Here is a 13,721-nt window from a genome sequence, read left to right as displayed (position 1 = left end):
GAAAAGAATATTTTGACATCTTCCTAGTGAGTATAGGATGGTTTTTTTTCTATAGCAATACATGAAGACAGAGGCATGTACTCACTCATTTACCCTTGATAATTTCTTGCAGGCTGTTGAGTATAAGATCCCTGGCAGTTTGAAATAAAGAAGAACAGACATAATCCCAGAGAATCCGGGCTTCCTACGAAAGCATAGACAATCTGTAATGTAACTTTCAGATGAGAATGAGATATTTTCACAAAACTATAAAAGCATGATTCATAATGTTTAGGCAGGCTCTACATGTAGGATGGCAATTCTGCTCTACCCCAGCTGTGGCAACAAGACTGGTGGTCTCAGGAACTTGAATCTAGAATTCAATGACACAAGAAAGAAAAGACACGGGAGACGATTAATCCCAACTGTGGGGCCAGAAAAGCATGTCCACTGGTTCCTATTACCAAGCTTCCCTCAGCAGTTGAACACTCCTTTTTTCTTAGGACACTGTCACCATTTTTAAGTCTCATGCTTGTATTTTCTTCCCATTTTGCAAGTTAACCCATCTCCTATTAATAAATTTCTTTAGCTCAAGTTAGCTAGAGCTGGTTTCTGTTTCTGGCAATCATAATAGCTTGACATACCTGTCACTCTCCAAACTGGTAGCTAATAACACTCATAATTTTTTTCCAGTTGGATCAATTTTCCAAGTAAAAATAACAGTTTAAAGGCCATCACAGCACTGGCAAAATAAAAGTTTAATACTCCAATAATTATCCTTAAATTCTAATTGTAAATGTTCCTTTCAATGAGAAATATTTCTAAAAAGAAACATTCTTTTTACTCAATGGAATATTTGTCTTAAATCAAACTAATAGACATCTCTTTTTACTTAAGATTTTTATATTTTTGATAACAAATGTATAGTGCATTGTTATCAACTATAGTCACTATGTTCTACAAATAGATCTCTTGAATTTATTCCTTCTATCTAACTGATATTTTGTATCTTTTGACTGACATCTCCTTTCACCCCCATCTTCTGGCAACCATCATTCTACTCTCTAATTCTATGAACTCAAGTTTTTTAGAATCAACATATAAGTGAGATAATGCAGTATTAGTCTTTCTGTGCCTGGTTTATTTCACTTAACATAATGTCTTCCAGGTCCATCCATGTTGTCACAAATGACAAGATCTCTTTCTTTTTTTTAAGGCCAAATAGTATTCCATTAATGGCTGTTTCTACAGGATGACAGTGAGGCACACATCTCATTTCAGATTTCCTATTCTTATGTGTTTGCAGGACTTCCACATTGTTCATTATGTTGAAAAACTTCTGGAAAGAAACGATATAGCTGGGACAGGACAAACACATTTAGATGAGCAAAAGTCATTGAGCAATACAGGTCAAATCAATGAGTGACATTTTAACAATTGTGAGAAGCTTGATCCCTAGAGTATTTGCATTTTATTTCAATGAATACAAATAGCTATCCCTCAGGTGTTCATTAGTGATACCAATTTTGAAACTGCATTTATTATAGTTTTCTATATGTCTAAAATATTTCACAATTTATCTAGAATTGAATTGTCTGCTCGGTTTCTGTTAACAGTCTGGTATGAGTCATTTATATTTGAGAGAAATATTTTAAAAGCTTTCATATCTGCATCTGGTGAGATCACTAGGTAAGCAGTCTCATGGCTTCCTATACCATCTACCCTCGAGGTTCACAGATTTGCCCATTAGAGCCGCAACTTAGCCCAGCTCCTCGGAGAATGCTAAAGGGAGAAATGATCTGGTTTATCAGGACTAAGAAAACATTCATATGGAGAACTTCTCTACATGTTTTAGTGACGTTTTATAAAGGGTACCATTCCAATGAGGCAATGATTTTTCTCCCAGTGAAAGCATGAGCCTACCTTCAGGCCCTCTAAGAATCTGCAGGTTCTGAATAGGAAGCTCTCAACCTGAATCTGTCCACCAACCTCTGATTTAAGGTCTACTAGGGGTTAGTGGATCTCAATTCAGATCTGATGTCAAACTTTGGAATAAACTTTAATGGTGACAAGTCAGGAAACATTTGTGTACTAATAGAGTATGAAGCAAGAACAGACCCTGCTTCTTGTCACAAGACACTGACAGCCTTGCCACCTCTCATGCTTCACTCCTCGCCTGGTTACCATGAAGTCTAGAACTGAGCTCTGTCCTCCATGGCACCTCCAAAGGTAAATTATTTTGAGGCAAGGGCCCAAAAGGATGCTTAACAATTGGTTTTTCTCATTCAAGTGAGCTCAACAGAAAGTGATTTTTAAAGATCTGATCCATGTATGAAAAATAACTCCACAAAGGCAAACACAAAACAAATGTTATCCCATTGGTTTTGACATCACTGTAAGAGAAGAACTTTGAGTAGTGAGTAGGTCAGACTGCAGAGGGCTCTGAGTTGTCACCAAGGACTTGCACTGTGTGCCACATCATTCAATTTCACAGGCTGTACTTGCAGACTGATAACACTTAACGTAACTTCCTAAAGAAAGGGATACATTACTAATAGATAAACTTCAACAAATATGTTTTAAAATGTCCTTCTCCACCTAAATTTTTAATTCTCCTCTTGTATTCAGGTCCTACTTAATTTCTATTAGTGAGTCAGAGAGCAAATATCCTACTGACTTTAAAATGTTAACAAAAATTATGCTATCAAAATGTCAAAAATAAATTTTTGAATATTTTCTAGCATTTTTGTCATCGTACTTTGAAGGCATGTTAACTTTTTCAGGTCAATAGTATATTAGATGATATCTTTGTTTTGTGTTTTACCTAGAAGACAAGGTCTAGTCAAATAATTATAGACTTAGGACTATGAAATTCCAGGCTTGTTTGCCATGAACATAAGCTTTCTGGTTTGATTTTGCAATCTTTAGTTTAAATAACAAATAATAAAATAATTAGCTTTTACTTTTGCTTGATTTCTCCTTCTTGAAATCACTTTTATAACTTTTTTATTATTTTCCCTTTTTTTTAAATAACCATTCCTAAAAAAGTAAATGTATCTGGTTAAAAGTATGAATTCTGGAGCAAGATGAACTAAGAACTCTCACACAACAGCTTTGCAATTTTGGGTAAAATGCTTACCTCTCTATGACTTAATTTCAGCATCCATATAATGGTTACCTTCTCTATGACTTAATTTCTGCATCCATAAAAGGGGCATAATAGTACCTTCCTCATAAAGTTTTTGTGAAAATTACAAGAATTAATATATGTAAAGCATTTAGATCAGTACCTGGCACATATTAAGTGTGACTTTAGGGTTTATTATTGTTATAACATAACTTATTCAGAAGAACTTAGGTTACCTTTTTACAGATATCAGTGCTTGAAATGGGAAAGTGACCCCACTTTTTAAAGAGTTTAGAACCAACTAATTTATTATGTTTCTCCATCACGAACACTGGACATATAACATTCTTTGCAGGATGAGAATGCAGGAAATGTTTATGCAAGAAAAGGAAGTGTGAAAAGAATTGGAACAATGATCACAGAATATCTCAACATTCACAACAAAGGTGGCCTAAACTAAAAGATTACATGTCCTGAAGGTAAGACTGCAATATCTGTTTCCTCTGTCAATATATAACAAGCAAAAGAAATGACAAACTTGGATTTGGTCCTAGAGCCTAAGCCTGATATAACAAACAAGGTTAAGGTTGGGGCAGAGCTCACATTCACAACCATGTCACACATCTAGTATTTTAAATGTCAACAGGATTTACATATGGTGACTCTGCATTTTAGAGAGATAGGAGTGTCAGGAAGTAAAGTTCAGTGAAGGAAACTAATAAGCATAAATTGTTAGTATATTAAAAACTCCAGAAATTGGAGGTCAGGTACAGGTTACCTCATCAAAGCATAACTAGAAAAGTTAGCATAAAATGCACTATCTTTGTCATCTACAAAAGCAGCACACCTTAAGGGATATTTTGAAAACATATTGACAAAAGGTCTTAGGAAGCATCTTAGTTCTCTCAAGGTTGCCAAAGGTAATTGTACGGGAGGACCAGAGCAATTCAGAGCTTAACACAAGAACTGTGACTGGCATAAAAGTGAATGTTAACTGGGTTATTTGTGTGTGTAGATGAAATATGAATTAATTAGGACTACATTCATCTACAAGTAACAGACACATGACTTTATAGGAGTAATTTTTCTTGAAATACAAGAAACCCAACCATTATTCCAGGGTTAAGCTGCCTAAGGCTATAAATAAGGACCCAAGCTCCCTCTAAACTTCTGATCCACCATGCTTAGCATGTGGCCATTATCTGTGAGGACACAAGATGGATGTATCACCTCCTAGCTAGAATAAATAGGTAAGACTAGAATAAAAAGCAGGTGCCTACTGAGTCTTTTAAAAACATCCCTTTATCAATTTCACCAAGAACCTTCCCAAAGACCCCCACCAATAGAGTTCCACTCATATCACTGAATTACAAGGAGTGGAAAAGAAGCCACAGAGGTGAGTATTTTTAACTGGACAAATAGTTGATCTGAACAAAATCAGTTAGTAGTAAGAAAGTTCTAGTGATTAGGGCAGACAATAATCAATGTCTGCTACATAGCAAGGTATTGTGGAGTCTGGAAACAGGGTAATCTTGGTCCAATACTGTCTAGGGAAGAAGAGGTCAACCAGACCAACTGACATGAGTTGGATGTAGAAACTCATAAATTCTGGAATCTGCCCTTAGTATCATCTAACTCCAAGCTTCCAAACAATGTACTAGTAGTTATTTGACCACCCATAACTTTGCTACAGCAGACAGACAGAATGCACTGGTCAGACAATGCCTTTATCCTGATAATTTTTTTTTTTTTAATGTTAGTGAACTAGACTTTCAGTTCACCACCTAAGCATTCGTGAACTTTATTTTCTCCAGTCAGTCCCTGAGGGCCTGGTAAACTCTGAGTCTACTACCAAAATCAATTTCTCTCAGTTCTAATTTGGCTGAAATCATTTGCATTTTAAAATTATTTTACATAAGGTTGTAGACACACATACTATAGAATTAACAAAATACATTAAACTGATGTCTATATTTACTTATCTTGGCATCACTCTTAAATTACCATCTAAACTCACAAAATTTTGGTTGTTATTATGACCCTCAATTAAGGAAAAATACTCAATTTAGGAACAGGAAGGACGGACTTAAGAATTGGCTAAGTTAACAAAAGTTTGGTTAGGCTGAAGGTATACTGATTAAGTCTATTATAATTGTAGGCAAGGCATATATTTTGGAGAGCTGGGAAGCACTTTCTGATCTATATATTTGGTACTGCATTGATTGTTTTCTATTCTTGTGACCCTTCACAATAGATTTAATCAGGAATTTCCCTTGAAATATTCCCAATAGATTTAATCAGGAATTTCCCTTGAAATGTGACACATAGTAACAAGACACATAATGAACAGGCATGGGTGAATATCTCTTACCTGTATATATCATCCTTATCTCAAGTTGGATAATTGTATCAGATGATAATAACTACTATCTAGTAAGCATCTACTATGTATCGGATGCTTAATATACATTATCTTGTTTAGTAACTGCAATTCTGAGCCGAGTTCAGTGGCTCAGCCTGTAATCCTGAGCTTTGGGAAGCTGAGGTGAGTGGATTGCCTGAGCCCGCGGGTTCAAGACCCACCTAGGCAACTTGGCGAGACCTCATCTCTACAATAAATCAAAAAATCAGCCGGGTGTGGTAGTGCATGCCTGTAATTCTGGCTACTCAGAAGGCTGAGGCGGAAGGATCACCAGAGCCCAGCAGCTCGAGGCTGCAGTGGCCTACAGAGTGAGACACCAACTCAAAAAAATAAATAAATAAATAAAAAATAATTGCAATTCTGAAATATGGGTATTATTACTTCTACATTAGAAATGTGGAAATTAGAGGTCAGAGGAAATAGGTAACTTGCTGAAGAAGCACAACTCGTAAGTGGCAGAGCAAGATATCTACACAGGTCTATCTGTTGCAAGAGCTTATACTGTTTTCATTAACTCATTGTGCCTCTCTGGACTTCTCTTTTCAGCGTATTATGTCTGCACTCCCAGTCATGAAATCTTTAAATTTTTGAACTATAATAGACATTAGAGCTCACATGATACAAAACAATAAACAGATTCTGTTCAAGAAAAACTATGGGGCTTATACCAAAGTAACACACTTCTCTTCTTGATTCTCAACCTAGTATTCTTAGCCTTACCACAGGTCCCCCTTTTTGGTCTGTTAAGTGTCAGCTATCTAAAAAGGTGGAATTGCTATCTTGGTAGATACACAACTGCAATTATGAGCTTTGCTAATATGACCAACAAGTCAATGGAATAACTTGAGGTGATCGAGGTGATGATGAAAACAGGCCTTCATTAATACACTAGAAACATCCCAAAGCACTCAAACATTCAAGATATCTCTAAACGGAGTCACCTTTTGGATTCATACTAATTCAGTGTGCAGTTTTCTAATTTCTACAACATTTCTACATGGTATTTCTGTGCACAAACTTCAAATTCTGCAATTTAACCACATAACTGACATCAAGGAAAGCAGCTAACTCAGAACTAAACAACTACAGGCTTTAAGGTTCTGCTGAGAGATTTTACAGTGTAGGAGGGAGAACAACTTTTCTATTAGAAATAATTAACCCATAATTTTTTAAAAGGGCAAATGCATAAGATGTTGTGGAAAGATAAAACTTATTTTTAACGTAGTAATATACAAGTCAATTACTTCTATTATTGCAAATAGCCAATGAATATAATAACTGATGTAAATGCACTGATTTTTTCATATTTTAGACAGTTAGAAAATAAAAATGGAGTAGAAATGGTGACTGAGGAAACCTGAACAGGAGAAGGAAAATGGGAAAGAATAAAAAGAGAAAAGGAACAAAGCTGTGAAGCAGGAAAGAGAAAGGAAGGAGAGAGAGAAAACAAGAACCGTGACACGGAATGGGAGGGAGCAATGAGGGAAGACAATGAGAAGATGTAGGAGGAAAGGCAGGACAAGGGGGAAAAGGGGGTGTAAATACAAATGGAAGGAGAGGGAAAAGGCAGAGAAAATTTTGAGGGGAGTGTACCACTCACTGGTAAACCGGTATCACTGCTTCTCAGGTCACCTGGTTTGTGGGCACCAATATACATCAATGATAAATACTATCTGGAAAACATTCGTTACCTTTCCTGTCATTTAAAAAAGTCCTTTAATCAATTTTTTTTTTTTTCTCTGAAACTGGGTCTATATGGCCCAGGTGGTCTCAAACTCCTGGGCTCAAGTGATCCTTCTGCCTCAGTCTCCCAGTTAGCTGAGATTACAGGCATACACCACTGCACCCAGCTATAATAAAATGTTATTTTGTTTTCAACATGAAGTTTTATTTTTCTAAGAAAAGCTCGTTCAACATTAAAGGATAACCTGGGTTTTAAAGGTTTCTCTGGAAACTCAGAATTCCTAAAACTATCTCTTTGTGGTATTCTATGCCATATAATTACCTTAGATTTGTTGTTTTGTTTTGTTTTTGCATGATAGGGCTGCCTTATACCACAAATCAACATTTGTACATTTGTACTGATCCCCCACACACATACACGCCCTCAAATCCATTTGCTACAGTTGAGTTCTACAGGGAATACAGAAGCAGACATTTTAAAAATTGGTCAAAAACATTGGCATGGCATTCAACCCTTCAGAAGCTCTGCCTCCAGTGAGATGGGCATAGCAGGTGACTATGGTGAAAACCGACACCAAAGTGAGATAACTTCATGCAGACTATCCTGAGCGCCAAGAATTTTTTTAAAAGTACACCATTCATGTGTTTGAACAGTCATTATGGGATCTGCACATTTGAAAATTCAATCCTGACTTCCTGAAATTGTGCTTTTACAACTTTGCTTAAAGTTGTGAGATTAAAATGATACAAGTTTGGTCATTTTTTAAATGACTCTAAAATCTAGTGGAGGGGGAGGATTAATCACTGCATTTTTTTTTTTTTAAATTTTAAAGATGTGGGGTACAATTCAGGGTTAGGTATACAAATGTTCATTATGCAGGTACCTTTGTACCACATGTTTTTTGAAACTAAAATATTTAAATTAAAACATTTCCCCTTTTTATGTGTGTCATTTCATTACTCAGACATAGGCTAAACCACTACTACTTGAACTTGTCCATTCCATCCTACTGCACTCCACCTTTCTTCTCTTCCTAAGTGTAGAGTTATATCAATTTTTCCTATTTCTATGTGACATAAAGATCTTTATATTTTTGTGTGAGTATATATAAAACTCTTTTAAAATGCAAATGTTCAAAAAGAACTGGTCATTCAATTTATTTATACTTTTCAAATGTAAAGGTATTTGAAATAAAAGGGTCACTGCATCAGCAACTGTTTGCGAAGATCAAAGACACAGTTAATAAGTTTCAAACTAGCATTTGAAATAATCAGAAAAACAATTATGGCTTAATATGCAACCTCTCCTAAATAATTGATGGCATAAGACTTCTAGCACATTCTATAAAGTTGACCAATTTCCAAGAGGAGAAAAAAAGAAATCAAAGATTGATTTTAGATATTTTCTTTTGGAATAAAATCTTATTAAAATATCTATAATTCTCTTTTTAAAAGATAAAAAGTAAAATTTATTGAAATAAAACAGTTCTGTAAAAATATGCTCATATGATTATGATGCAACTTTCACATTTTATTCTCTAACATTTTAATGACAATAAAAATAATGGTTTAAAATAAAAACTCAAAAGAATTGGATGAAAATATAATTAAATAATTCCTAGTAATGTATTGCTGTGAATGAAGTAATAATTTCTGCCTAAATGACATGTTTTGAATTATGATTCTAAAGACCTAATTTTTTTTAGTTTAAAACTCGATTTGAAACTCACAGGCAATATAAATTACATGAAGCAATATTTATATGATTTATGAAACAACAGGAACCACATCAGTAAAATATGTTTAAAATAAATTGTAGAGTATAAGATGAAATATGTGACAAGTAGAACAAAATGCTTTAAAATGCCCAATTTTCATAGTCATATTTAAGCAGGACACAGCTGCAGTTCACGTATAAATTGCATTTGACAAATGGTTCTGAGAGTTGAAAATACACTGATCCCAGAATCTGAGACATGTAAAGAATAAATAACCTCACACCTGAACAACACAGTTATGTTAGCAATAGCAAATTCCTTTAATTCAAATAATAAAATCATTCTTTTGAAAGGAATTAAATCTGAAACATATTTCTAAAATTTATGTCTGATACAGATATCATTTCTGCATGTGAAAGGTCATTACATTGCTCTTCTTTGAACAATGATTTTTAAATAACAACCAGTTGATTTCAGAATGTATCATTAATAGGAATACTGGCAATTGTTAGAACAAAGTACCCTCAATACTTTATCCTTGTTCTATCTTTAATGCAAATATTTAGTTTTAACAGTAGGAAAATGATTTTCCTGCCTACCCCACTACACGATTTTAAACACAACAGAGTGGGAATGTAGCATGAAAAAACCAATAGTGATTATGGATTTACAAAATGCAATGAAATCCCCCCCCCTTTTAAAGCATCATGCTATATCACCAATTCACTTCTACTCAAGACAGATATTTCTTCCCTCATTGGATATTTTAAAGCATATTTCTCACTGTTAACAGAATGCTTCCCCCACATTATGCCACTGTAATAACAGATATCCTAGTCCATTTAGAAATTCAGGTTGTCTCACCAAAGCTCAAGTATCCTGGACAGACTCATTTACCTATGCTAGGCTTTCCTGTACAATGTTTTTTCTAATGGCTGACCTCTCCTTTCTGAAAGCAACTGAGTAAAACCAATCTTGTGAGTGGTTGGGTCCTTACTGGCATGATTTCAGGGATATCTAAAAGTCTTTCTGTCTCAAAATGCATTATCTGGCTGCTCAGTGATGCCAACATTATTTTAAGCAAGAAGAGGAAAGACCGTTTCTACAGTTGTAAGCAAAAATATGAGAGAATTTAATACTGAAAAATCACATTCACTATAAATTGACTGAGGGAGCAGGAGGAGGAGATTCAAACAAAAATGATAGGTAGGTAACTGATGGTTGGGAATAAGGAAGAAGAATTATTGTGGAAGAGGAAGAGTACAGACCTCAAGTCAACAGTCACCTGTTTCACAATACTGCCCTTGTCCCTGGGAGAAGGTGCAGTGAATTGCCAAGCATGACTAGAAAAGAGAAATGACTACTCAACTGGACCTTGTGGGTTCCTATTTCCTATTTTCCCATCATTTGCAACTTTCACAAACAAAAAACAGGTTTGGAGCCTGGAAGCCACATTAGAGAGAAATTGTCCATATGTTAGGACGAGGAGGGAATTCTAGGGGGAGAAAAAGTTCTAATCTTGAGACCTTTCTAATTCAACATGATATATATGAGACCTCTTTTTCCTGAGCTTCTACACTGTGGTGTGCTTATGGAAAGATATCATAATTCATTGTGACTAACAATACCATCTCAAGAGAGTCATAGACAATGGAGTTTCAAAGATATAAGAAGATGAGAACAGAGATACTGAATGACAACATTTAACTGAGAGATGAGAACCCATTAGGTATTACCATGTACTATTTATAGAGTTGCCAGTACTGTAAATGGATATACTATTTAATGTTAAAAATCTGTGACAACCCTGTTAGACTTGCAAGCTTAAAATTCTCTGGGACTCTATTTTTGTCAAAGAATTTCAAAGGAAATCTTTAAATACAACACACTGAGAGACCCTAATTTTGAACTGCTTTTATTATACTTTTTAAAATAGCCTTTTTTTAAAAAAAGAAATCACATATATTCTAGACTGACGAATGCCTCCTGATTTCACATTCTGAGTTCTGTCACTAGCCCAAGTCTCAGAAAGCAGCTGACTGATCCACAGTCATATTCTGTTAGGCGCCACTGTATATACCACCTCTATCTCAATGTGTTTTTTAGGCAAAAAGAGAAAAAGTCAACCATCAGCTTACACCCAAACACTGTTCATCCAAATGCTGAGTTCAATGTAAATCACAGATAGGACTGGTTTTTCCTGACATACCCTGCTACATTTCAAAGATCTCAAAGAACAGAAATAAAATCTTAAGCTAACATTTTACATATTTCATTTAAGTAGAATTCTTGTCAAATGACCTTCTCATTTGGTCATGTATCAAAATAAGCCAACCATAAAAGCATATGAGGTTAAATTTTCTCATTGGCAGGTCAGTTCTTACAGATGATACACAATTATTTAAATTAATTTCAGAAAATCAAAAGGGAAAAGAGACATATATAAGCATCATTAAACTTTTTTTCTACCTGTAGAACATTTTACAGGGAAAACTCTTAATGAGAGGACTTATTAGCTACATCTAGTTCCAAAATCTTAATGTCTGATAAAACAGATAACATAAATTTAAAATCTGACATAATTCTCAAATCTTATAATACTTTGACCTTCCATAACCTACTTAATAAAATTGTCTATCTCTTCTGGAGGTTGGAAAAGAGGTGGAAATTGAGGCTTTCCTCACCAATGTCCAATTTGAAGTATAGCACGTTATTTTTACTGTATGTCATCCATTCCTCTTTGGACTTATTTGTGATTATGGCCAGTCTTAGGTTGACTTGCATTTACTAACTTTACAACAAAAGCAAAAGGTCTATGATATTATGATGTTTTTATTTGTGCTTTATGGGTGGCACCTTACAAAGGATGTAAAAAGCAAAAATGAAAAAAATAAGGCTTTGTATCATCACACGGTCTTCCGTCACAACCTGACAATCATACCCTTTAGACCAGCCTTGGTTCACTTACCTACCACTCTCACTTAAAGCTAATAACGGTACCTTTGCTAAGAGTCACACCGAGGGACTGGCTCAATCAGTCTCTGCATTGGATCTCTGGGTTGCCATCATATTGGTTGGACCTTCCACCTAAAGATTCTCATAACCTCAGAAAGCACCATATTTTTCTTGGGAAGAGAGTGCAGTAACCAATTTTATTTTAAAAGAGGCTAGTTACAGAATATTAATCTTCCAAAATGAATCCTGATATCCCACCAAATTAAATGCCTGCTTTGTAGAAAAGGCTGCCACCATTCCATAAGAAAGTTGTAAAAGTACTGTTTAAAACACATAGAAAACACTTATTTAGGCTAAATATTTTTAAACAGCTGGAAAGGTTTATAAAAACATAGAAATTTTTTTTATGTACTTGTCTGTCTTAAATGCCAGGCCCCACAGATTATCTCCTGCCATGCCAATAATTGTTAGTCGATTAGAGATAGAAACTGTAATATGAGCTTATTAGACAATAGAAACTATTTGGATGGATATAAACATTTTTGCGTTGAAATTCTAATTAAGTAGTGCCTGATACTGCTTAAAAGCACCATAGAAGAAAAATGTTCAGAAGTCCCAGCAAAAAGACAGAAAATAGACAATATTTCTTTTATTTTTCCACATACACAATTTACTAGCTTGAAAAATTAAAAATACATGCACTACATAAAATTGTATTTCTGGGAGCTAAATTTTACTTCAGCAATGTTTAATTTTGTGAAGGACTGCATAAGATTCCTTAAAAAACAAAGTACCTTTAAATTTATAAAAGGTTTCCAGTCTCTACCTGGAAATTAATGCTGTGCAGATAAAAGAGTCATTAATAAACATCACAAAGGTAATTTCTAACAACAAGTACCGTGTTAAAAGTAAGAGAGGACTCAGAAAAACCATCAATTACTGACATTTTCAATGACACTTTTAAAAGAATAGCAAGCTGGAAGCAGCCGCTGCGTTTCAGGAGGGCTGTGTGTCACTCAATGAAAGGAGAGGGACTCTTGGCTGGTGAGCAGCGGGAACTTTGCGGCGGGCGGCGGCGTGGGGCAGCCACCGACCTGGGCGCCTCAATCTGTCACCAGCCAGTCCGTAAAGCCCAGCGACAGCCCCAGTGTTCCCCGGGGACCCATCGGAGGAACCCGAAGCAGGACAAAGGTCTGGAAATCCAAGCACTAAGGTTAAAGAAACAAGACGCGCAGGTTCACTCAACGTGCCAGCTGCATGAACGGGGGGAGAGGAGGATAAAGCCACCGACCCCCAAGAATTCTCAGGCTTTTAGCACAAGCACTGGCTGGATACTAGGGGATTCGTCGGGGGAGCAGGGATGGGGGGCGGTGTGGAGAATAAATCCCAACTCGAGACTCCCTTCTCCACTAACTTTGTTCTCGCTCCCTGGACAGCAAGAGCGCAACGCTGGGGTAGGGTTGGCACCGTTCTTGTTTCAATGGCCCCTTGGAAGAAGGAAAGAGATAGGAAGCTGCGCTCGCGGGCGCCCCGGGGCAGCGGCGAGCGTGGAGATGTGGTGGTACCTACCATGGTATTCTTGTCCCGGCACGTAGTAGGTGGGGTTGCCCGCAATGTGCAGGGAAATGAGCACCTCGCCATGCTCCCCATCCCCTTCCAGCTCCCCATGGTGGGTGCACAGGAAAAAGAAGGGCGAGAAGCGTGGGTAATAGCCCACCGCCGCGCGCGCCCTCAGCGTCGCCCCCAGCAACAGCGCCAGGAGGAAAGTCCGCGGGGCCCAGCAACTGCGCTCCATGCCGCCGCCGCCGCCGCCGCCGCGCGCCGCGCGCGGAGCTCG

General features: G+C 36.5%; 1 protein-coding gene across 1 annotated transcript in view; it reads right to left on the bottom strand.

Moving 5' to 3' along the window:
• The window catches only part of RELN (reelin), a 534,724-nt gene extending 521,045 nt beyond the window's left edge, over window positions 1–13,679 (bottom strand). The window contains exon 1 of the mRNA XM_008065395.1: window positions 13,454–13,679. Within this exon, the coding sequence (XP_008063586.1) occupies window positions 13,454–13,679 (226 nt within the window). The remainder of the gene's footprint in view (window positions 1–13,453) is intronic.
• Between the last annotated feature and the right edge of the window lie 42 nt (window positions 13,680–13,721).

The sequence above is a fragment of the Carlito syrichta genome, unplaced genomic scaffold, assembly GCF_000164805.1.
Source record: "Carlito syrichta isolate Samal-C Ts95f unplaced genomic scaffold, Tarsius_syrichta-2.0.1 Scaffold308277, whole genome shotgun sequence".
In the NCBI taxonomy this organism is placed as follows: Eukaryota; Metazoa; Chordata; class Mammalia; order Primates; family Tarsiidae; genus Carlito; species Carlito syrichta.
The sequence above is the reverse complement of the archived record's forward strand: the minus strand, read 5'-3'. Positions and strand labels throughout refer to the sequence as shown.